At 43.6% G+C, this 25333-nt stretch overlaps 2 protein-coding genes across 11 annotated transcripts in view; one reads left to right on the top strand and one right to left on the bottom strand.

Annotated features, from left to right (window-relative positions):
* ADGRF5 (adhesion G protein-coupled receptor F5) overlaps positions 1–22348 on the top strand; it is a 53676-nt gene extending 31328 nt beyond the window's left edge. For 5 of the 6 annotated variants that reach the window (XM_028721831.2, XM_028721828.2, XM_028721830.2 and 2 more), the window contains 11 exons: positions 226–390; positions 6300–6521; positions 6905–7123; positions 7883–8041; positions 8558–8751; positions 11349–11525; positions 13396–14766; positions 15884–15925; positions 16021–16080; positions 19341–19425; positions 20633–22348. In XM_028721831.2, the coding sequence (XP_028577664.2) occupies positions 226–390; positions 6300–6521; positions 6905–7123; positions 7883–8041; positions 8558–8751; positions 11349–11525; positions 13396–14766; positions 15884–15925; positions 16021–16080; positions 19341–19425; positions 20633–20715 (2777 nt within the window). In that variant the 3' untranslated portion in view covers positions 20716–22348. The remainder of the gene's footprint in view (positions 1–225; positions 391–6299; positions 6522–6904; positions 7124–7882; positions 8042–8557; positions 8752–11348; positions 11526–13395; positions 14767–15883; positions 15926–16020; positions 16081–19340; positions 19426–20632) is intronic. The other variant, XM_028721829.2, reaches the window with a different exon arrangement.
* The window catches only part of MEP1A (meprin A subunit alpha), a 37591-nt gene continuing 32684 nt past the window's right edge, over positions 20427–25333 (bottom strand). For 4 of the 5 annotated variants that reach the window (XM_077926620.1, XM_028721833.2, XM_028721832.2 and 1 more), the window contains one exon: positions 20427–23814. In XM_077926620.1, the coding sequence (XP_077782746.1) occupies positions 23676–23814 (139 nt within the window). In that variant the 3' untranslated portion in view covers positions 20427–23675. The remainder of the gene's footprint in view (positions 23815–25333) is intronic. The other variant, XM_028721837.2, reaches the window with a different exon arrangement.

The raw sequence follows: 25333 nt of genomic DNA, 5'->3' as shown, positions 1-25333 counted from the left end.
GGATAAGCTTGTAGGACATGTTAGACCCAAAGTCTCTACTGGGAGTAGGAGCTGATAACATACTGGCCAACTTCTAAATGGGGGTGACATCGTACTCTGACCACCCAGCGACACTGACACTGAAGCAACTCTTCAGCTTTGCCTTGAGTCAAGGTGTTGACCAGTTTTCAGCCTCATTTGCAGGTAGTGCTTTGACCTCTTCTAACTCATTTCCCTTCCTTGCAGGGACCACCACTGCCACTCACAACTGTACCACGTACCTCCTACAGGCTAATGAATCTCAATGCCCAGCAGACAAGTCTGGAACCAAAACGGATTACACATGTGAGCTGAACACTACCAATGGTGCCCGCAAACACAAAGTTATCAGTGTTGAATATTTTCGAGTGGGTAAGCATCTCTTTGTGAAGGACTTTCCTCTTTTGATTTCTTTGTGTGTGTGCTCTTCTGATGTTTATGTTTCTGCTATTTTACCGTAAGCGAGATTCGACACTAAGATGGCGCCGAGGTAAGACGCTCTTATCGGAGCTCAAAGAAATCTTTTAACTAAATGCCTTTGTTGCTGGCTCTCCTCCTTCTTTTGGATTTTATTTCCTTTCACTACTTCGCTGTGCTTTTGAACATCTTATCTTATCCTCCTCGGTGCCGGGACTTAATGAAGTTAATGAAGTTTTAACGAAGGCTCTCAGACATTCCCTCCCGGGCATTAAGGCACTCCCTCCCAGTTTCTCGTTGACTCCTCGTGACAAACTTATTCCAAGGATCTTTAAGGACTTCTAATGGGCTTTTAACCCTAAAAACTACAAATTCATAAAACCACAAATTTCTCCCACCACCTCTAACTTCGTGGACCCCCAAACATCTCAGTTGTTTTAACAAACTGAGAAGAAGGGGGGGGGGATACTTCAAAGGAGTGCTCTAATTGGACCCAGTTTTTAAACTCCTCGCAGCAGCCCAGCCAGGACTGAATGAGAAGTGAATGAGATTGCGACCTGAGAACTTTAGCACTCTATCACTCTATTTAGAAGTCTGATCTCATTGATTTAAGAAGAATCTAGCAATGAGAAGAGCCAAAAGACTCAGGTGTTCTGATACAGAAACTGACGCAGAGCCCTCTGGTTTCAAACAGAGTAATCTAGATAATTACCTGCTACCTCAAAAACAGCACATATCTCCTCCCAAAACCTTCCTCAACTCTTTACATGGAAAGACAGTTGAAGAGATATCCCTAGGAATAAATGAGGACAAGGCTACTACTCCCATAATCGAGGCACAAGCACTAATTGATAGAAAGGTGGAGCTGCTGGAGGAATGCTGCCTATTGACTGCTCAAACAGTTCAAAAAATCTTTGAACAATTACAAAACATCTCCAAGAAGCTGGATAACCCAGATGAAAGGAGGCAACTTACTCCCTTTTTGCCATCCTTAACAAGCCCTGGAGATAAACAGAACAAATACAAATTTATACCTCTAAACCAGCCAAAAACCAGAGGAAGCCCCCCTCACTCAGTCAATCTGATACTGAGGCCATGTGAGATCGTTCTCCACATTTTTCCATATAGAGGGCCCCTACCTTACTGGGAGTCATCCTTCTGGGCCAGACATCATCTAAATCTGCTCCTAGGCCTTGAGGGTGGAAGCATCGACTTAAAAGCAGTCAAGAGGCTCACTAACGATGGATACTCCAAAAAAGTACTACTAAGATTTGGTAGTCATAGAATTCCAACCAAAATCTTAAGGGAAAAGGCTCATTTAGCCCAGAAAGGAATTATTCCACGTCGACACTTTGAAGATATATCACTCAGACCATTGATTGCATCTAAAAGACAGAACAAGATGAACAAGGCCATTCCACCAGAAGCCGACATCTGCCCTACTCCCGTGGAAGAACCCAGTAGACGGGAGAAACCGCAGCCAGCTACCCGGGAAATCACGCAAGAAAAATCCAAGCTCCCAAACCATGCGACTGTAGCATCAAATAACAGCCTCGCCCTTGACACAATAGACTGGACAGTCCCAGAAGAAGAAGATCTGCTGAGTAACTTTACCAAGCTACCAGATAAAGAACAAATAAACATACTCAGTAAATTGACGAAACTACAGGCCAGATTGACCGAAATTCACCAACAAGGTCAACAAAATGCAGTAGAAACAATACACAATCAAACTTTACACTTACCAGCCTTCTCCCCAAAATGCATAGTCAAGAAGAGAGCTACTAATGGAACTTTCAAATGTATAGATGCAGAGCTTCAAATCCAGCCTCCTTTAGAATATGAAATGGCAAGGAAAAACTCCAGCAACGAGACCACGGATTCCTGGCTGAGATATCAAATACTAGCTCCAAACGAAATAGGTACCCCTTGTTTAAGTACTGCAAAGGACTCTAGCATTGCCGAACAGGGGATGACCTCCAACAGACCTGACACACTGAGCTCAACACCAAATGAGGCCAAAGAAATGGAAGTAGAGACTGAAAACAGTCCTACTGTCCATAACAGTCCACCAACCACAGAAATTTCTCAGGAACAAGGAACAGCTAAGGAAGAAAATCAAGAAAGGGAGGAAATTTTAATTTCCCGCACTTTAAAAAAGAGTCTAAAAGATCCACCATTATGTTCCCCACCGAAAGCAGCGACAAATGGCTGTATCTGCACAAGACAAAATCCCTCGCTGGACTCAATAACAGAACTAGAATGACTAAATGCTGTCAACCAGCCACCAACTCAAAAACGGATCCTACGCTTGCTGTCCTGGAATATTGCAGGGTGGGGAAACAAAGACGGAGACCCAGACCTAATGAACTTCTTTAAAGATTTTGAATTAATACTTCTACAAGAAACATGGTCAACTAGAGATATTAAAATCAATGGATTCACCTCCTATACGAAACCCGCACTGAAAACAAACACGAAGGGCCGGCCGAAAGCAGGGTTCTGTTGTATGATCAAAGACAACTTAGGGTTTGAAATCAAGCAGCTAGAAAAATGCTTACCACTTGCACAAGCTCTACTTTTAACCCAAAAAGACGATACTTTGCTACTTGTAAATGTCTATATCCCCCCAACTAAAAACAACAGCAGCAGTGAAAATTGGTCACAACTAACCTTTTATATAGAAAATTTGACCGATAAATACCCAAACGCCTCACTGATAATAGCAGGTGATTTTAATGCCAGAGTGGGAACCAACAATGAACAACTATGTAGCAAACTAAATTGGAATACTGATAATGATATCGCACATGCCCTGAAAATAGGACGATTCTCCAGAGATAGGGTTGTAAACAACGAAGGCCTACGCCTACTTGAATTATGTAACAACTTTAATTTGCAGATTGTGAACGGTTCAACAAAAGGCGATAGAAGCGGGGAGTTTACATACTTCTCCCCCCGAGGATGCAGTGTCATCGACTATATTCTTGTCCCTTATAATATTATAAATTCGATCATGGACCTCAAAATTGGAACGCGTACTGAAAGCGACCATCAGCCATTATCGTTGTCTATTAACTTAAAGGTCGAAACCAAAATAACCAAGTACAATATCATAGAACCTTCTCAATACAAACAAATGACCCAATTAAAATGGTCCCAGGAAATGAGTGCAGCAGTGGGGCAAAAACTTACAGCCAACCTGAGAAAACAAATATTATCTAACTTAAAGACCACTAATTCCCACAGTGATATTCCGAAAATTTATAATGAAATCTTCCAAATGTTCGTAGAGCTTAGTACTCCACCTAAAGTTTGGGTACTTAAACATAGCGCTAGCCCTTGGTTTGATGATGAATGTTTCCAGCTAAAAAGAAAACTGCGCCAAATATTTAAAAATAATCGCACTAAACTAGAGCCCTCTTATCTTGATGAAAAAAGAAAATATCATTACATTCTGGCCGAAAAGAAACAGAAATATGCAACCCAAAAATGGCTACAATTATTCGACTCAATTCAGAGTAAAAACAACAAAGCGTTCTGGAACCTAGTTTATGGAGGATTGAAAGCCGAAAATCAACTAACTCTACCACCAATTGCAGAATCCAAATGGTCCCAATACTTTACATCTGTATTTAACAATCTACACAGTGAACCTAAAGGAAATGAGACCACTAAAAATAAAATCAATAAACTCCAGGAGTGGCCAAGGGTAGAAGAAGAGGAAATTAGAGAGATAGTTAAAAATTTCAAATCGGGGAAATCTCCTGGGCCAGACGGTCTACCAATAGAATTATTCAAGACCTATATAGATTGGTGGGCAGAACCCTTAGCTCAATTGTTTACTCTCATAGATAAACATGGGATCATACCTGAGATATGGCTAAGATCAATAATTATCCCAATCTTTAAAAATGGCGATCCAAAAGAACCAAGGAATTATAGACCGATAAGCCTACTATCAGTGATAGGGAAAATCTACGCTAAGCACCTCTTATCTAAACTCCTTACCTGGATGAAAAACCTAAATTTACCAGGGAAAGAACAAATAGGTTTCTCCAAAGGTTGCTCTACATTAGACCACTGCCTTATACTTATGCATTTGGTTGAAAAATACAGATCCCAAAGGCAATCTAAGATATATGCTGCTTTTGTGGACTTTCGTGGTGCATTCGACTCAATTGACCGCCCAAAGCTGTGGAGGAAACTCGCAGAATTAAAAATTGATCAGCGCTTATTGATTCTAATACAAAATCTATACTCTTCCAATACCTGTCAAGTCAAACTTAACACCAAAGGTCACCTTTCATCAGACATCCCAAACTCGAAAGGGGTAAAACAAGGGTGTATTCTTGCCCCCTTTCTATTTAATTTATTTTTATCAGACTTGCCAGATCACCTTCAAAAAATAGAATCACATGCCCCTAAACTTAATCAGAAACCAGTCCCTCTCTTATTATACGCAGACGATGCTGTCCTACTATCGTTAACGAGCTTGGGTCTGAAACGTCTTATATCTTCTCGGATCCTTTACTGTGAATGTAACAAACTCTCTATAAATTATGAGAAGACAAAAATTTTGGTCTTCTCGAATGGTTGGAAATTAGAGAAATGGAAAATAAGAGGGCAAGAAATCCAACAAGTGAAAATCTATAGGTATCTGGGAATCTTATTCCAGAGCAATTTAGGGTGGGCAAATCATCGCACAAATGCCATAAAACAGGCAAAGTGCACCTCATCAGCAGTTGCCCGTTTTTATTATCAGAAAGGTAATCAATTTATTCCTGCGGCCAATCAGATATTTCAAACAAAAGTGCAATCCCAGATATTCTATGGAATCCCGCTATGGGTCCAAGCATATAACAGTGATTTAAAAAAGATTCACTCCAGCTTTCTGAGGCGTATTCTTGGACTCCCAGCTGTGATTAAATATGAAACAATGTGTGCAGAAATAGGCATACACACAATGGAATATTGGGCCTGGTCCACCTCAATAAAGTACTGGTTACGCTGCCATTTTCGCTGCCCTCCATCAAGTCTGCTCGCTGATTTGCTCAAAGACTCCTATAAATCAAGATGGTATCAGTACCTCGAAAAAAAGATTGAATCTTTAGGCATCGAGCTGGAGCCCCTGTACAATTCTAATGAGCAATACATTTTCCATAATATCCTAACTAGACTAAAGGATGTCGAGAGACAAAATATTATGGCAGCTGTAAACAAAATTTGCTCCCCCATATTCTATGATTTAAATATCTTAGATAGCAGAGCCAATTATGTCACTAAATTAATAATCCCAGCCCAACGTAGGGCTTTTATGCTGGCCCGTTTGAATGTTTTTCCCTCAGCATTTGTCAGGGGAAGATATCAAAACATTCCCAGAAACAAGAGATTCTGCAGATGTTCTATGAATGTCCCGGACACTGTAGAGCATATTCTCTTTCATTGCCCATTGTACAGTACGCTCCGTCAACGCGTGCTGTCCCCTCTTTTGGGTGGTCTGGAACCCCAGCAAGGTGAATGTGTGGGATTCTGCCTATCCGACGTTGACCAAAGGGTAACGGCGGGGGTAGCCGAGTTTTTGGTAGCACTCCTCCAAGGAGCAGGTTAACAAGGAAAACCACTGATTTTATATGTATATATATAAATATGTATGTAGCCAACTGCTGCCTTTCTATATATATTTTAAGGCTTTTATATGCTATTTTCTCTTTTATGGTTTTATTTGCATAATGCCTAATAAAGGTTTGATAAGTATTTTACCGTAAGCCATGTTGAGACAATGTGCAAAGTGGGAGACAATCTCCCTAAATAAACAAAATAATGAACTCACAATCAAATCCCCAATGTTTATGTTTCACCAGCAAAGGTGAGCATATCTTCTAGAACAAGTGGCAAGGTTTCTGAGGGACAACGTTTCTCTCTAAGCTGCAACAGTGATGTGAGCAACTTTGACAGCGTCACCTGGCAAATCCAAAGTGGAAGCTCTACTAAGCAGGTTGACAGCGTGTGGCACACCACCAGGCAGAGCGGAAAGGGGGCAGAGTCTGTGCTGACTGTCGGCAGTGCTAATCTGGACTGGGCTGGTGAGTGAATTGCATCCCCACTGTCAGAACCAAAAACAAATAAAGCAATGAAAACCACCTTCACAATACAATTTCCACCATGTGTGTACCTGTATTGTGTTTAATAATAATAATAATAATAATAATAATAATAATAATAATAATAAATAACAATAAATAATAATAATAATAAATAATAAATAATAATTTATACCCTGCCCATCTGACTGGGTTTCCACAACCACTCTGGGTGGCTCCCAACAAAGGACTAAAAACAGAATAAAGCTTCAAACATTAAACTTCCCTAAATGCGCTGCTGTGGCTGCTGGTGCTAATTTAGAAAGATCTTAGTTACTTGCTTGCTTGTGCTGTTGGCTAAAGAGATCTGGTTTGATTGTTTTTAGGCAACTATACCTGCACCTTTTCCCAAAGATTTCTGAACAGCTCTGCACACATGCAAATCGACGTGTTTCCTTTGCCACTGAAAAAAGACATTATAACAGATCCCATAAATGCATCCATCCCTTGTCCAGGGACTCAGGTTCTAAGGTGTTGTACAAGCAAGACAGGAAATTACACCGTGACGTTCTCTGTTCAACAAAGGCATCCCTTTGTTCAGGCAGGTAAGCAACCACTGGCTGGGTGGGAGAGCAACCACTGGCTGGGTGGCAACCTGAATGGCAGTGGCGTGACAAAGGTGCGCTCTGGACAGAGGGGCCAGTGGACAACCAGAGGTTCTAGAGCTAGAATTATTTTAATGTTTTCTCTTCAGTCCAGACTTAACTTTTCAAGACAGTCAGTGAAGAGCTTAGAGACCAACTTGCTCAGAGGTTTAATGTGGGTTTTGGGTTAACATAGAGCGACTTTTTGTAGGGCAGAAAAACTTGTTGACCTACTGAATACCACTGGAAGGCAATGAGAAAACAGGAGGCGACAATAGCAGGCAGCAGCTGCCTCCAGTTTTTTTGCATAGCAGCTTCTGAGCAGGAGTTTACCTGAGAAACGGAAACTTGGATTTTCAGCAGCAGCTCCCTTAAATCATCCTTCACTCAGCTCAGTGCTGATCCGTTTTGAGTTAGTGCCCTGCCTTGGGCACAGAAAGGACTAGTGAGAGCACATGCCATGTGTGCAGGAGGGAGAAGGTAATTTTGTATTATTTTAAATGGACCACCTCAGCGTCACTTGTGCTCACACTGTCACCTTAGTTTTGCCCTGCACCATTCAAAAACGCAAATCAAGCCAATGGCTCTATTTATGTTTACAATATTTAGTGGCAGCTCTCATTACAAGTTCACAGAGAAAAAACAGTTACATTTCTGACACAAAAGTCGGCTCTCACTAATTCTACTTGCTGTCTGAATTTACCTCATTCTATACAAAAGCTTTTCCTACAGAAAGAAGAGGAAAAGGCTGCTATCAACACACAGTAAATTTCACAGAAGCTCACTGCAATTCTAGAGAGCACATTGTGCATTGTGAGTTCAGGAACCAAATTGATGGGCATGTTCAAAGTTCACCAATGGTCCTAAAACTTTTACTAGGTAAGGAGAAAATGTGGGCAATGGTATATGATATCTTTAGAGTTGCCATAGCCCAGTTATATTTGCAAATTGTGCAAAATGTTTACTAATGATGCAAATAAAGTATATTAATTTGGGCATTTTCTGTCAGTTAATTTTATTTATTTACTGTATTTCTATCCCACTCTTCAGACAAGTATTGTCTCTCAAAGTGTCTCATATCAATAAAAAAGGGAAAAGGAAGAGAGACACTTTGCATTTGTAGACGGCTGGTGTCCTTTCTTGGTATTAATTTTGTATTTCAACTGAACAAAAAAAGTAACAATAAAATAAAAAGTGCAGAGGAAAGTATACTCTATTGCTACGTATATATGCAAATCTTATTATTATCCGTGTGTGTGTTTATTTGCAGCTTACTATATTTTGTATCAATGTGATCCAAATGCCCTTATACTTGTCCATACATGACACTTGTCTACACTGTGTGGTGTCCTGATGTTTCAAGAGATAAAACAACGTCTCTTCGTTCTTTCACAGCAAAGAAGGTAGCATGCAATTCTTCAGAGATTGGCACCGGAGAGGATGGAGCTGAGCTCACAAGCCCTTGCAGGAACGAGGCAAACCACCCTGTCAGAGGAAGTATCACCTATAAGTGCAAACATAATTTGTGGGAAATCGTGGGGAATAGCTGCCTAGCTGTCCCAGTAGACAACCTTCTCAGCTCTGCAGAGGTAAAAGCATCCCTTTGCCTGGAGCACAGCTTGCCTCCAGACTATTCAGAGAAATAGATTTTTAAAACTAAACATTATACACTGCAACAACTCAAATTAGCAGCTTTGTGCAAAACGAGTTGAGCACATATGTAAACAGAACATTGCTGGGATATATCAGCATGTTTAAGAGCTTTTAAAATGGTGACAGAGAGGGCACAAAGTATGACGCATTCATTTGGAGGGAACACATAGGAGTAGAACAACAACAACAACAACAACAACAAAATTTATTATTATTTATACCCTGCCCATCTGGCTGGGTTTCCCCAGCCACTCTAGGCAGCTCCCAACAGAATATTATTGTGATAAAACATCAAACATTAAAATATATTAAAATATATTAAAATATAAATAATAGAATATATTGTGATAAAACATCAAACATTAAAAACTTCCCTAAACAGATGTCTTCTAAAAGTCAGATAGTTGTTTATTTCCTTGACATCTGATGGGAGGGCGTTCCACAGGGCAGGTGCCACTACCAAGAAGGCGCTCTGCCTGGTTCCCTGTAACTTGGCTTCTCGCAGTGAGGGAACTGCCAGGAGGCCCTTGGAGCTGGACCTCAGTGTCCGGGCAGAACGATGGGGGTGGAGACGCTCCTTCAGGTATACAGGATTGAGGCCGTTTAGGGCTTTAAAGGTCAACACCAACAGAATTGTGCTTGGAAATGTATGGGAGCCAATGTAGGTCTTTCAAGACCGGTGTTATATGGTCTCGGTCTAGCTGCCAGTCTAGCTGCCGCATTCTGGATTAATTGTAGTTTCTGGGTCACCTTCAAAGGTAGCCCCACATAGAGCTCATTGCAGTAGCTCAAGCGGGAGATAACCAGAGCATGCACCACTCTGGCCAGACAGTCTGCCACTCTTGCCGCCTCTGCCAACTGGCCCTGCTGCCATGCCCCCCACTGCCACCCTCCACGCTGCCTCTGCCACTCGCGGGGGAAGTGCCTTGGGGGCTTCTGCTGCCCGAGATGCCTCGGCTGGGCTGCCCTGCACCTCAGGCAGGATGAGTGCTTATTATTTTATTAGTAGTCCAACATGTTTTGTCTCTGGTAAGCTTTCTCAGGGGCTGATCTCACTTATTTTTTGTAAGCTCTTCAAAGACTTCAAGGGCTGTATATATTGGGTTATCTCCACTTTATGACAAATTGAAGACACCTGAGTGAGTTTGATTGCAAGTATATCATTTTGGGGTTTTGTGTAAGTCATAGCTGTCAACTTTTCCCTTTTCTTGTGAGGAATCCTATTTGGAATAAGGGAATTTCCCTTTAAAAAAGGGAAACGTTGACAGCTATGGTGTAGGTTCTTTAGAAGCTTTGCGCTGTCCCTTAAAACAGATGGTCTTTGGACAGCTTGCAAAGAAATAAGTGAGATAAGCCCAGGAACAGGTTTATTTATTTATTTATATTATTAATATAATAATAAGCATCTATCCTTTCCCACATCTCCCATGACTGTTCAGTGGGGGGGGGGGGGAGCCAGAATCATGGGGGAGGGGATCTTTATTCCTTCGCTGCCATCGCAGTCCCTGCGCTTCTGTGAGAACAGGGCGAAGGGCAGCCTCCAGCTCACGGAGGAGAGTTTCTTGTGGGGCTGCTGCTCATGCATTGGAATGTGGGCTTTGTTTTCCTGTCACAGCAGCCACACAACCTTGTCCGCATCAAAGTCCCAAACTGCCTTTTTTTTTTGCATTGAACCTGGGTTTTCCCTTTCAGCAGAAAATCTAACAAGTTAAAAAGACCTCAGTTTGTGGTATCTGAACAACCCACTTGCAATATTAACCCCCCTTCGGGAAGCCCCCAGAATGGCAATGGAGCCAACACATTAGGCAGCTGCATTAGCACAAAACTGCCCACCTGATGTGATCTCCAGCTATGGATGTCATGGAAATGAATTTGGCACTAGGGCTGTATCTACTCTGACCGGTTTTAACGTTATTAGAATGATATTAGATCTATCGTTCTAAAATGTCCCAGGGCATACTTATACTTAAAAATGGTTTATTTTCGTCAAAACCCTTGCTCTGCAGCGCCCTCTGGTGTCACATTTTAATAACAAATTAAGAATGTTAAAAGCAACAAGTCATTTGTCCCTTTGTGTTATCACAACTCTTCCTTAACCTTTCCTAACATTAAAAACACAAGTGTAGATGTGCCCCAAGTTGCATACTGCTGATTAGTGTTTCCGCCTCTCTGTAGCAAGGCTCCCAGGGCATCCAAAGCTTTTCGAACAGAAATCCACTTTCCTCCCCCAGCTCCATCCTATGTCATTGAACAAAGAAACGCCAAGAGAATCCTGGCCTGTTCAGTGTGTCTCTATCATTTAGCTGCTGAAACTGCGGGAGCCAAAGCAGGAAAAGATGGTTGTGCCACAAGTGACCGTCACCTAGGAAATCAGGAAATTGTGCTTTTGTGAAGCAAGATTCCCTTCTTGAATTAATTTCACAACATTCTGTGCCTCTTCCAGCTGGCTGAAGAGAATCTGTGGGCTTTCTATTGAATAACAAGCCTTAAGTGCCATTTACTCTGTGTTTAACACATTTAACTTTAATTCTAGTCTTTGGTGTCTAGTCCTGAGCAAAAGAAGAATTTGCCTGAATTCCTCAGCCACCTGAACCGAACCATCAAGCAACAGCAGCAAAGTATGAAAGCTCTTGCAAACCTGAAAGCTGTTGTGGAAATTTTGAATATGGTTTCAGTCGTGCCAGTAGCTGCTGAGCAGGAAACAATGGAAGTAAGTTACAGAAGACTTTGCAGAAGTTGAGAACTCCTTTCTTTTCATCTGCACTAGTTGGATATGCTTAGCCTGGAAAAGAGGAGACTGAGAGCCATCTTCAAATATCTAAAGGGCTGTCACATGGAAGATGACGCAAGCTTGTTTTCTCCTTCAGCTAGTTTTGTTATGCATTTGAATTCATCCCAGAATTTCTGCCTGCTTCTCACCTCGCCCATCTTGCAAATTAAATGTTTGCATGAAAGTCATCTTAGTGGGCTGTGGCTGAACTGGCTATCTTTTGTCTGCTGACTCCCATTCAGGAGTTGAATAGACAGCTTGATTTATGCAAGGTTTGAGGGTGTTTCTCAGAGTGCCTTTAGGACAGTGTTTCCCAAATGTTTTTGGGCAACGGCACACCTGTTTACTGAAAAAAAATCTCGCGGCACACCACCATTAAAGCCCCGCCCCGTGACGTCAGCGCGCAGCGTCACGCCGGGAGGGACGCACAAAAGTGAAAGTTTTTTCCCTCCCCCTTGCTGGGGAACCTCCAAGCTTTGGGGGTGGGAGGAGGCAGCAGAGCGAGGGACTGAGGGACGGCGGCAACTGAGGCGGCGGCGGCTGAGGCAGAGCTGGGAAGGGGGTTTCCAGGGGACACGGCAGCTCCTCGAAAGGCTTCTCTCAGCTGCGCTCAATCCGCCTCGGAGAGGATTTCCCCTCCGGTCCCATGCGTTCGTTTGGGGCATCGCTCCGGCTGCTCCCTCTCCCGCCGCGCAGGAGCGATGCCTCTCTCTGGCTTTCCCTCCGCGCAGGCTGAGGGAGGGAGGGAGGGGCGCGTGTGACCCGTCTCTGCTGGGAGACCAAACCCAGCGAGGCAGAGTCGCGCGGAGGCGCCCAGGCAGCGCTTCCGGCTGCGAGGAGGAGCGCCAGGCAACAGCAGGAGGCGCGGCCTCTCCTCGCCGCCGCCGCCCCGCCTCTCGCCGCCCGACTCGCCCGCCTCCCTCCAGGCATCTCGCGGCACACGAGGCAACGTCTCACGGCACACTCGTGTGCCGCGGAACACCGGTTGGGAAACACTGCTTTAGGACATGTTTTGAGATGAGGCTGGTACCAGGTTTGTACCAAGGTCAAGGAAGGTTCGTGGTGGAGAATCTCATGTCATATTTCAGTTATGTCAAGCTTTTATTTCAATGCTATTAGATAAACCATAGGAATAAGTTCAGATTCACACACCTGTTCACAAGAGCATGGCAGAGTAGATCAGGAAAGAAGAAAATGAGAAATCATCAGGATCAATGTGGAAATATCAAGAGTTTGTTCCAATAATTCTTACAGAAGTTAAATCAAGAACTATACTTTTCCTAAATAATAATGAGCAAACTGAGGCAAAGTTTCAGTTTCTACCATGAAACAAATACCTGTGCAGGACCTCAGACTGTTCTGCAGCACAGCCTCATGGCTTGCTGTGGATGTTACAGGTTGATTGACTGTTGGATATGACAGCATCACAATATGATAAAATCAGTATCTGTATCTAATAATGTATTTGAAATATGAGAGGAGCTTGAGCTTTCAACCATTTGACCTTCCAAATGGCTAGTGAAACAATCTATGGCCTTTAAAACGAGAGGGTGGGCGGCTGGGTTATTGTTTTGCTTGTTCTTATGTTATGTATTTTGGGATTTATATATTGTAAACTACCCTGTGAACTTTGAATGAAGGGTGATATATAAATTCAATTAATAATAATAATAATAATAATAATAATAATAATAATAATAAGTTGGTAGGTGGATTAGTGTTAAATGAAAAGGGATTGGAATTTCTAATGCACACTGATAATTTTGTTACTGGACTTTAGTAATATCTCTTTATTCTCTTATTATTGCAGAATTTTTTATCCACAGTAGACATGGTTATCAGCAGTCCAACAAAAACTTGGAAGGATTTTGCGAATGGAACTTCTCAATTACTGGCTTCAGTGGAGCAATTTTCTGACTCCCTTCAACCTATTAACAATTCTATTCCTTCCATCAGCTATGACAACCTCCAGCTCAAGGGTGTGGTCATTGACAAAAGCAAGGTTTCAGACTACGACGAGAGCTTTACATTCTCCAAGCCCTCAAACCTCAGTGGTAGTGTGCTAATTAACGAAGCAAAAAATATAACTGGAGACTCCATCTTCACCATCATCAGTGTGGCTTACTCATCTTTGGGGCCTATTATTCCACAGTATAAGAAGATGGATGCATTCATAGTAAATGGTTTGGTGATAACAACACTAATCAATGCCAACAGCAATCTGAGTGAAGATTTCAGGATCATTATGACATTTACGAAGGATAACAAGACCCTGAAAAATCCTCGATGTGTATTTTGGAATTTCAGCTTCTCAGAAGATGGTGGAGGTTGGGACAGTACTGGCTGTGAAAGCACAGAGAATGGGGACAATGTCATTTGCTCCTGTAATCACTTGACTTCATTCTCCATTTTGATGTCTCCCAGTCACGATCCATGGGACACGTTGGATTACATGTCTTACATTGGTGTGAGCATTTCTATATTGAGCCTGGTGGCCTGCATTGGCATAGAATTTGTCGTGTGGAAATCAGTGACCAAAGCAAGAATATCCTACATGCGCCATGTTTGCATACTGAACATAGTGATTTCTCTCCTGATTGCAGACGTCTGGTTCATTGTGGTAGCAGCAATGCATGACACAAACACAAAAATGGACCAGGCCTGGCTCTGCATAACAGCAGCATTCTTTGTTCAGTTTTTCTACCTCTGTGTCTTCTTTTGGATGCTAACCTTGGGCCTCATGGTGTTCTACCACATAGTCTTTATCGTACATAATGCAAGCAAGACCATCATGAAAGCTCTTAGCTTCTGCTTGGGATACTTTTGCCCACTAGCTATATCTGCTATCACCGTAAGCAGCACCCACCCACATTACACAAGAAAAAAGGTCTGTTTACTCAACTGGGATGAGAGTAGAGCTCTCTTGGCCTTAGTCATTCCTGCCATGATCATTGTCGCTGTCAATGTGATTGTTACCATTGTGGTCATAGCAAAAATGCAAAGACGTTCCATCGGCGAAAAATCAATAAATAAAGAAAAGAGCTCATTGTATCGCATCACCAAGTGTATCGGTGTTCTGACATCACTCTTAGGCCTCACCTGGTTATTTGGTCTTGCTACAGTTATCCCTGGAAGCCCTAGAGCATTCCACTACTTATTTACTCTTTTCAATGCTTTTCAGGTAAGTAGATAAAAGATACTAGCTGTTTGCTATGCTTAACTGATAAAAAAATATTGTCAACATTTCTTGGGACTCCTCAGTACCACTGTACACACGAGGAGGTGATTCATATAGTTACTTTCCATGCGGTAAGAGTCTAGCGATCTCACTGAATTTGGACTTCTGTGCTAAGCCTGGCCCCGTTCTCCTCTTGCCCATCCTAGAGAGGAAATGGCTAAAATCTGGTGGGATACTGTGATAGTGAGCCCTTAACTGAACCTGCCCTATCTTTCTTGCTCTGTGTCTTAGACTGCTCCCCCCCTTACCTTGCCCCCCCCTTCAGGAGTTTGAATAGACTTTGCTAGCAATGTAAGTGCAGCTTCACACACTCCTGTTGACACAACCCAGGAGGAGTGAAGGGGCTGCAGTCTCCTTTCCTAGAGCCTGTGCCATCACATGACCTATGACCCAGGCCTGTTTCTCCTGGACATATTCCTATTAAACTTACTATAAGTATATATTTCCTGACCTGAGAAATGCTGAGATCAAAGCACTGTAGTGCCAGCCCTGATCCTAAATTAGCACCTGTGACTGTGAGTTCAAAGTCACCTCTAGATTGAATCCAGAATTGCATGCGGAGCAAATGTTTGTGAAAGATTCATTGTTCCATTATATATGTGTTTGTTTGTTTTTGTTTGTTTAATATACTGCGCTATACCTGGGGAGGTCTCATTCCAGGATCAAATCAGAAACTGGAACTGACCCTGGAAAAATAGGGGTACTTGGAGGGTCTGTTATACTACAATTCTGATCCCACTTAACAGGGACTAAGTCTCATTGAACTCAGTAGGAAACACATAGGATTGCAATGTGAGGTCTCTTTCCCCAGTATGTTGCTTGTTGAGCTTTTGAAGCTTGTTATCAGGATTAGTTTGTAATCCCCAGAATGTTATCCAAAACTTCTCGCTTATTTTTCTCCTAGGCTCCATGTTTTCCCCCATACACTTTGGCAATCAGTGTTCAGAAATGCTGTTCTTTCTTTGGAATTACATTAGAGAGATCCTTTGGCCTTTAGATTCAGGCATCTAGGGTGCCGTTTTACAAATGTGTATAATATTAATATGAAAATATTTTGCAGGGATTATTCATTCTGCTGCTTGGAATCCTCTCAGATAGAACGGTAGGAAATTAATTTTAAAATATTAAAGCTTTATTTTATTAGATTGAATTGCAGAGATTATTTGATATTGGCTTTTCTCTGTTTCAAATGTGCAGGTATGGGAAGCTCTGTGGAAAAAGTGTTCCCTCTCCAGCTGGAGTTCACAACACACAAAGGTAGTATTATTTCCAGGAATAAATAGTGGGTTGGAGCCAAAGGTGCCCTTCTAATTGCAGAAGATATCCACTGCTAATGGAAGCATTGTTTTAAATCTTGTACTCTGCCTAATTTTTAATAGACTCTCTCTGATTTTAATCCCTCAACAATGAATGAGAAAACCTTTATTTTATCAACCTTTATAAATAGTATGTGTTTGAAACTGTTCACAATAAGGAAAAGGGAGGGAATGAGGGAATGGAAAAAACATATCACCATCAACACCATCCTCATCAAACAGGATTTTGTAATGGACTGTCTTTCTTATGTTTAAGGCATAATGATTTACAGCAGGGGCTGCTAACCTTTTTGAATCAGTGGCAACATTTGGATGGCTGCTGTGCGGGTATGGCATAACACACGATTAGAGAGCGTACTGTCATGGAGAAACTTTTCTCATAGTTGTATTTCCTTACTAAAAAAGGCTTGATCTGTTGAATTTCTGCCTGCCATACAGCCGCTAAAAGCATAAGAACCTAATTCCCCCGCCCCATGCTAACCCTAAACCAAAGGCTAGGCTACTATTCAGCATCCCTGAGTAAACATGCATGCCATTGCACTGTGAGTTACCTATATGGTGAATTCTTAATTTAGCTCCTACATAGCAGGACCTAACAGAAGCAGAAGACATCAAGAAGAGGTGGCAAGAATACACAGAGGAATTATACCAGAAAGATATGGATGGCTCGTACACCCCAGGTAGTGTGGTTGCTGACCTTGAGCCAGACATCCTGGAGAGTGAAGTCAAATGGGCCTTAGAAAGCACTGCAAATAACAAGACCAGTGGAAGTGATGACATTCCAGCTGTACTATTTAAAATTTTAAAAGATGATGCTGTTAAGGTGCTACACTCAATATACCAGCAGGTTTGGAACACTCAGCAGTGGCCAGAGGATTGGAGAAGATCAGTCTACATCCCAATCCCAAAGAAGGGCAGTGCCAAAGAATGCTCCAACTACTGCACAATTGCACTCATTTCACATGCTAGCAAGGTTATGCTTAAAATTCTACAAGGCAGGGTCAAGCAGTATGTCGACCGAGAACTCCCAGAAGTGCAAGCTGGATTTCGCAGGGGCAGAGGAACCAGAGATCAAATTGCAAACGTGTGCTGGATTATGGAGAAAGCTAGAGAGTTCCAGAAAAACATCTACTTCTGCTTCATTGACTACGCAAAAGCCTTTGATTGTGTCGACCACAGCAAACTATGGCAAGTTCTTAAAGAAATGGGAGTGCCTGATCACCTCATCTGTCTCCTGAGAAATCTCTATGTGGGACAAGAAGCTACAGTTAGAACTGGATATGGAACAACTGATTGGTTCAAAATTGGGAAAGGAGTACGACAAGGCTGTATATTGTCTCCCTGCTTATTTAACTTATATGCAGAATTCATCATGCGAAAGGCTGGGCTGGATGAATCCCAAGCCGGAATTAAGATCGCCGGAAGAAATATCAACAACCTCAGATATGCAGATGACACAACCTTGATGGCAGAAAGTGAAGAGGAATTAAAGAACCTTTTAATGAGGGTGAAAGAGGAGAGCGCAAAATACGGTCTGAAGCTCAACATCAAAAAAACGAAGATCATGGCCACTGGGCCCATCACCTCCTGGCAAATAGAAGGGGAAGAAATGGAGGCAGTGAGAGATTTTACTTTCTTGTGCTCCATGATCACTGCAGATGGTGACAGCAGCCACGAAATTAAAAGACGCCTGCTCCTTGGGAGAAAGGCGATGGCAAACCTAGACAGCATCTTAAAAAGCAGAGACATCAACTTGCCAACAAAAGTCCGTATAGTTAAAGCCATGGTTTTCCCAGTAGTGATGTATGGAAGTGAAAGCTGGACCATAAAGAAGGCTGATCGTTGAAGAATTGATGCTTTTGAATCATGGTGCTGGAGGAGACTCTTGAGAGTCCCATGGACTGCAAGAAGATCAAACGCATCCATTCTGGAGGAAATCAGCCCTGAGTGCTCACTGGAAGGACAGATCGTGAAGCTGAGGCTCCAGTACTTTGGCCACCTCATGAGAAGAGAAGACTCCCTGGAAAAGACCCTGATGTTGGGAAAGATGGAGGGCACAAGGAGAAGGGGACGACAGAGGACAAGATGGTTGGACAGTGTTCTCGAAGCTGCAAACATGAGTCTGACCAAACTGCGGCAGGCAGTGGAAGACAGGAGTGCCTGGCGTGCTCTGGTCCATGGGGTCACGAAGAGTCGGACACGACTAAACGACTAAACAACAACAAAGCAGGAGATGTGCCTTAGCATTTTTTGTAAAGTATTTACATTTGTTGGGGGAGTGGGGGAAGGGTGATTATTCAGCATTCATTCACACTTGTGTAGCAGTTCTTGCAGGAAATAACTCCTAGGGACTACCTGATCTCAGACAAACCCACCCCATGGAAGATGCATCCTAGCATCTAGGGGAAAGGAAGGGCAAGCAATGTAGGGTCCAAGAACTTGAAAGTAAGACAAAAGCAGGAAGCGTTCACTACAGTTGGGGAGAAATTAGCAGCTCTTGAGGACTCTTGAGCAACTTGGAGCAGCCAGTATGTCTCATTTCACAGAAATTGCCTTGAAGAGGACCTGCAAGTTTTGTTTGATAACTTCCTAAGATTGCTAAATACTTAAAAGAAAGCTAGCAAGCTCAGAGTGGCCCTCCTGCCCTGGGGTGCCAATGAAGGCCTTTCTGAGCACCACGACAACTTTAAATGCCCTGTTGGCAGCCCCCAGTGTGCGGGGGGGGGGGGGGGGCTGCTTTCAGACAATGTTGGATCCTTTTTCTTTGGTTGTATAGAAAGCTCTGTGTGCAAATTCCTGTTTGTGTGCGGGGGCTGCATGTGGCCAGGACCCTTGGACTTTGTCAGGATACATATGCACCATGGGGAATAGTTAAAGGGAGGAACACAAAGTTTGGGGTGGGGCTAAAAGTGCAGCTGCCCTCCGTGGTCCATATGGTTCTGCCATACATACTCTGGTGCAAGGGACATGTTTGCTATCTCCAACACTTTTCTATCTGTGCTTATGGTTTGCACTAGGACTGTGCAAGGGCCCCCTGATTTGGTTCAGGGCTCAATTTGACAATCCTTAGTTTTAAGTTAGTTAACTTAGTCTTAAGTTTGAGGTTTTCTACAATTGCCAGATTAAAGCTAAGACGAAATAAAAGCCTGTCCTATAGAAAATGCTGCTTGCTCTTCACTAATATGTGCTTGTGTCTTACAGTCAACATCCCAAGGCATGTCAGCGCCTATGCTTTCCATCAGTTCTCCATTCTCAAAAACTTTAAACAACTGGTTTGGCAAAACAGGTACAGTATGTAATCAGCAACCAACTTCCTTGTACAATTTCAAATGTCCTTCTGTATGTTGGGCCTTCAGATTCATGCCATTTCAAGGCACTGCAAGGCCAATTGCTGTGCTAAAACATCAACAAGCCGGATATGCCGTAGAAGCCAGATGCGCAAAGCATTGCTTGCTGGAAGTGATGCCCTGATGGTGCAGTTCATTAAGAGGGGAAGGCGCTTTCCAAGCATGGTTACCATCAGCCTCCAAAAGCAGTTGGGGGCCTCTGCGATAGCAGTGCCTAAAAGGCTGCACTTCAACAATGGAGACCCACGTACAACATTGTCTTGGATGGCCTTCAACAGCTCAGCCCAACCCCTCTTGCCAGAATAAGGGTGCAATCCAAACTCCCACCCTTAGAGGGCACCACTGTATCTGCAGTGGCAGCAGACAGTGAGGAAGGGGAGGGGGCCTGGCCTCTAAACAGACCCCGGTGGCCGCATGAGCTTGAGTCTGGACACAGATCAGGTCAAATGCTGCCACTCAACAGCAGCGAGACAGACTTGCAATCCAGCATATCCCAGGCTGGATCAGCGCCATCCTCTCTCTACCCCAAGACCTGCCCCCCATTTCAGGGTCTTCCTGTGTCTGCGGGGACCCTGGCCCCATTCCAGAGCTGAGCAGAGGGACAGCTCTGCCTTAATCGAAGCCACCCTTCAGCCAGGCATAAGGTGGGAGTCTGCTGGATGAGGCCCTGCCCAGCTAGTCCAGCATCCTATTGCCACGTGGCCCACTAGATGCCTGTGGGAAACCAGGGAGCAAAACAGGAGCCCAAGAGCAGCTCCCTCCCCTCCCCTGGTTTCCAGCAAGTGGTGTGCAGGAGCATTGCTGTCTCCATCTGTGCAGGCAGAGCCGAGCCGTCCTGGCTAGGGGGCCACTGATAGCCCCCTCCTCTGTGAATATGGCTTTGGAGGATAGAAAGGACAAAGCATACTGTACACGGCAAGGAAACCGATGGCGACTGCAGTACAATTGAATGTGGTTTATTCCTGCACACAGTTCAAGCAGTAATGTTTAACTTTATGCTGTGTTCTCTTAAACAAGGAAGGAGAGCGCTTTCTGGCAACAGCCAGCCACATTGACAGTGGCAGAGCAGGGGTTTGTGTGTGTGATTTACATGTCCAATAATGAAACAACATTTTTTGAACATTACTTTGCCTTTCTGTCCTGCAGGAAAATATCAAGTCTCTTCTACAGAACCAGCATCATCTTCAGCTTCTGAAAGCACTTCAAAGGCATATTCTTTGCTAAACTGAGAAGCTTGGAAGACCTCTGGGCTCTTTCCCCTGATGTGGCAAGAAGCATGGACTTCGTATAGGCTGTAAAGAACTGTGGCGTATTAGTTTAACAAAATATTTCTTTGATATACCATGCACTGTCTGGAAAGTTAATTATAATATCTGCTTGATTGCTAGAAGAAATTCAGTGATGAGGGTCCCAACGCCGTAAGAATCTGAATGCCGTCTTGTGCCAGAGCCCCGCTAATCCTTCAGCACATGTCGTGTTTTCCCCAGCCCTGTTGCAGTCATGGGACCAGGAGATGTGCCAGAGCAACTGGGCACTCTGGCTTTCAGGGCAGAGTGAGAGATACAGCACAGCAAAGTAGGTATCCAGGCACCTCAAACGAGTTCCTTGCTGGATTGTAGCATTTCTGGGTGGGTTTGTTTTTTGTGCTTTTTGCAATGTTTGAAGTAAGACCGCCCAAACTTTTCATACATATAGGCACATGTGGAAAATCAGAAAAACTGTTGTGGGCCCTCCTACAAAATGGTGGTTGTGAGGGCCTTGCTAGTACAAAGCCCAAGTAAATTGCTCAAGAAGCTAACACAGTTAAGTTTGAGCCAAACAATGCATTTGTTCTCACAAAGCACAATAAAATACCAACTTCACTGGAAGAAAACTGATGTTCAGATACGCATGTGGAAACACGGACACACCACAGACAAACCCCAGCAATTTGCATTGCAACAGCCAATTGAAAAATGTGAAACATGTTCTGACTGAAATGAATTGGGCTGCTTTCAGCACTAAATGGCAGGCCCAAGGGGCTGATGTGCATCAGGACCCTCATACGTGGGGCATAATGTGTTTTCACCTTTTGCTCCCTGTTGGAGTCTCAGTCTGGATTGTAATTTGCACTACCATTAAGCCCCACCACCACCACACAGTGTAGAGCCCCCTGCAGTGGCATTTTATGGAAAGAAATCCCCCCTGGGCTCTGTGGCTTCCCCTCTTCCCCTCCCCAGCTCATCCCCTCTCTCCTCACTCCCTCCGGTTTCCAAAGGGGCGCCTGGCACTGCCCAAAGGCCACAGGTGCTGGGCAGCACAGGCTTTGTATCCCGCTTTATCACTACCCTAGGGAGTCTCAAAGCGGCTCACATTCTCCTTTCCCTTCCTCCCCCACAACAAACACTCTGTGAGGTGAGTGGGGCTGAGAGACTTCAGAGAAGTGTGAGCGGCCCAAGGTCACCCAGCAGCTGCAGGTGGAGGAGCGGAGACGCGAACCCGGTTCCCCAGATTACGAATCTACTGCTCTTAACCACGACACCACACTGGCTTTGAGGCCTTGAGGGGGCGAGGGAGGGGATTCCTGTGGGGCCACAAGGGCCGATGGGACACCAGGAGACAAGGCTACACTGACCTGCACAGGAAAGAGTGAAGTTGAATGAAGTAGGACTTCTGCTTAAGAAAGAGTACTAGGACTATCATGTCAGTTGTGTAAACTGCCCTCTATAAAGCACTTTACTTTTATAGTAGAGAACAATTTCCAGTTATACACCTTGCTTTACTAAAATGAAGGGGAAATTTCAAATTTTTCTGTAAACATGTAAATATATATTTATTTATGGTCATACTTAATAAAAGGTGCTTGCACCACGTTTAAACAAACACCTTGCCCTCCGTTAACCATTTCTTTTAAAACAGCAACTATAGATAGTTGCTGAATTGCTACTTGCCAGCTTTTGTTTCATGCCAGCAGTTTCCCCTTGAGGTGTGCAGTTCACAGGAGAAGCTGCTTCAGGTGGTTCCGTTCTACATGCCAGAACAGTCAGTTCCACAGATAAATTCAGAGATGGCTCTTAACTGGCACTAGACAAGACGGAGTAGGAGTCCAGAAAACATTATTATTCTACTCTGTATTCCTGGTCCAAACTGGAGGCATACTGGAAACACTGTGTGACTTCTATCTCCTTGTGAACTTTTCTCATGCCAGAACGTCCAGGGCCTCCACGACAGCTGCTCAGGCAGCTTATTTCTAAGTGGGTCACACCCACGTCGCAAAGCTTAAGGTTTGAGAAGCAGAGTGTGTTTTTAAGCAAAGCAAACCAGAAATAAAGCAAGCTTTTTAAAGGATGAAAACCTAAAAAAGGTGCCTTTAACTTATGAATCCATTTCTGTAATGATAGGAAGCTGCATTCTAATGAGTCAGACCACTGGTCCGTACTGCCCAGTGCTGTCCACATGGACCGGCAGCGGCTCGCTAGGGTTTCAGGCAAGGGTCTCACATTGCTCTGCTAAGAGATGCTGTGGCGATGAAGCCTTCTACATGCAGAGCAGAAGTTCTACCGCTGAGCTAGGCACCTTTTTCATCCCTAGTACTCAGTTTGAAACTCAGTTTCATTCCTTTGGCATTCTATAGATAACTATTGTACCACACATTGTGTCACAACTTTAATCTGGAGTTAACAGTAATTCACAAGTAACCTTTCCCCATTGTCTTTGGTGCTGAGGACTACACACCCATAAAAACCAACAGCAAAGCATTTTAGGAGGAAAGGAGAAAGGATACTGCAACATTCCTATGCCTGGAATAGAACTGTGCAGTGCAAACGCTCTAAGAATGCAAAGCCAACTTTGAAGAGGTCTCCTCCGCCTTTTAAACCAGGCACATAATATCTGCTCGCATCTCCACAGACTCTGCTTGCACAATGAAATCAACAGAACTCCAACAGAGGCCATAGTCATGCTTAATGCTCCATTGAGATTCTAAGGGCAGTTATCTGTTATGTCAAGTTAAACCAAGACAAGGAGTCGGGACCTTCTATCACTTCCCTGTTTGGCCTCCAGTTTTGGAGCACATGACTGAGGTGACAGGAGGTGATCATGTTATCACTTTCACATAATTCAGATGATCGAGTTCAGGTGAGTTGGAATTACAACAAAATTCACGGAAAGTATGAAATCACTGTAAAACTACACTCTGGAAAAAGGAAGACTATTGCCTAACTAATAAGGAAATCGTAACTATGGTTAGTGCTACAGCTCCAGCAGCTAACAGACCAAGGGTGTTCCAGTGGACATGTGTCACCTGGCATCTCACTCCTGTGTAGAAGAAGAGGCAGCTTGTAGCACACCTGTAAACAGAAGAAGGGAAAATGTCTATTTTGGAGCTTGGGTTGTAAACAGGAGGCTTCTTTGAACATTGATGTGAGTTCAGGAATTCCCAGTGGAAGGTAGTTTGGAGCTGCTTCGTTGCCTGAAGGAAAGGTTAGCCTCCCTGCCCCTTATTAGTCTTAAAGCCCAGCCCAGAAAATGTGTCACCACCATAATCCCAATCTGAGCTGTGACCCAATGCATGTCTCCATGTTCAGAGCAACCAGACTGCCATTGCCCATGTTGGCCCGCTTCAAAGACTGCCAAGATTTTAGGGACAGAGGTAAATGCTAAATTAAGAGCTTGACGGGTGGTGTTCCAGGGCCTTTAATAGCTGCATGCTATTTATTACTGTTATTGTTTATTAAATTTATATACCACCCTTCATCTGTAGATCTCAGGTAGGAGAAAATTCAACAGGTGTAGCTTCTGTTGACATTGCTTCATGGAGAAAAGCTGTACCTATGCTTCCAAAGCACACACAGAGTAGCCTTCCTCTGCATGGGGGGGGGGGCTAACTGGCACCCCAGGGGCTGTAACTGAGCCCCCGCCAAGTCTTTTGGTGTGTTTGCAAAGACCCCTATAAATTTGTAATTAAGAAACCCCCTTAAATGATTGACTGTTCCTGTGATGCCACAAAGTTTTATGTGCCACCCCAATGGTCCCTGCAATTCTTTTTTTTTAACAGGCTGCTACAATAGATCCCCTTTGTGATACTAAAAGGAGTTTTGGGACTCTTCCTTCATTCCTTAATAAAAAAATTTAAAAAAAATTAAATTAATTGTTGCTTTTTACTGACCATGCGTCCCCTTGCTGCAGTACAAATGGCTTTTGTGCCCAAATTTTCTGCCCAAATTTGTATAATAGTAGTAGTAGTAGTAGTAGTAGTAATTATAATAATAATACATTTCTTTTGGCCATGCTCAGTTTTATACTTTGGCTATGCCCACTTGACTTGCAGCTCTTGGAGAGAGGACCATGGCTCAGTGCAGCCCTCAAAGAAAGGTGAGGCACTCTGGCACAAAGTCCCTTCCCTATCCAAGTGCAACATCAATGGGCTGGAATTTTTGCAAGAAAAGCAAAGGCAAAACAGATGATGATGACGATGATGATATAATATTATTTATACCCTGTCCATCTGGCTGGGTTTCCACAGTTACTCTGGGCAACTCCCAAGAGAATATTAAAAACACAAGAAAACATCAAACATTAAAAACTTCCCTAAACAGGGCTGCCTTCAGATGTCTTCTGAAAGTCAGGTAGTTGTTTATTTCCTTGATATCTGATGGGGGGCGTTCCACAGGGAGGGTGCCACTACTGAGAAGGCCCTCTGCCTGGTTCCCTGTAACCTCACTTCTCGCAGTGAGGGAACCGCCAGAAGGCCCTCAGAGCTGGACCTCAGTGAACAATGGGGGTGGAGACGCTCCTTTGAGTATACTAGGCTGAAGCCATTTAGGGCTTTAAAGATCAGAACCAACACTTTGAATTGTGCTCGGAAAC

Source organism: Podarcis muralis, chromosome 3 (genome assembly GCF_964188315.1).
Source record: "Podarcis muralis chromosome 3, rPodMur119.hap1.1, whole genome shotgun sequence".
NCBI classification, from domain to species: domain Eukaryota; kingdom Metazoa; phylum Chordata; class Lepidosauria; order Squamata; family Lacertidae; genus Podarcis; species Podarcis muralis.
Note: the sequence above shows the minus strand (reverse complement) of the source record. Positions and strands in the feature narration are given on the sequence as shown.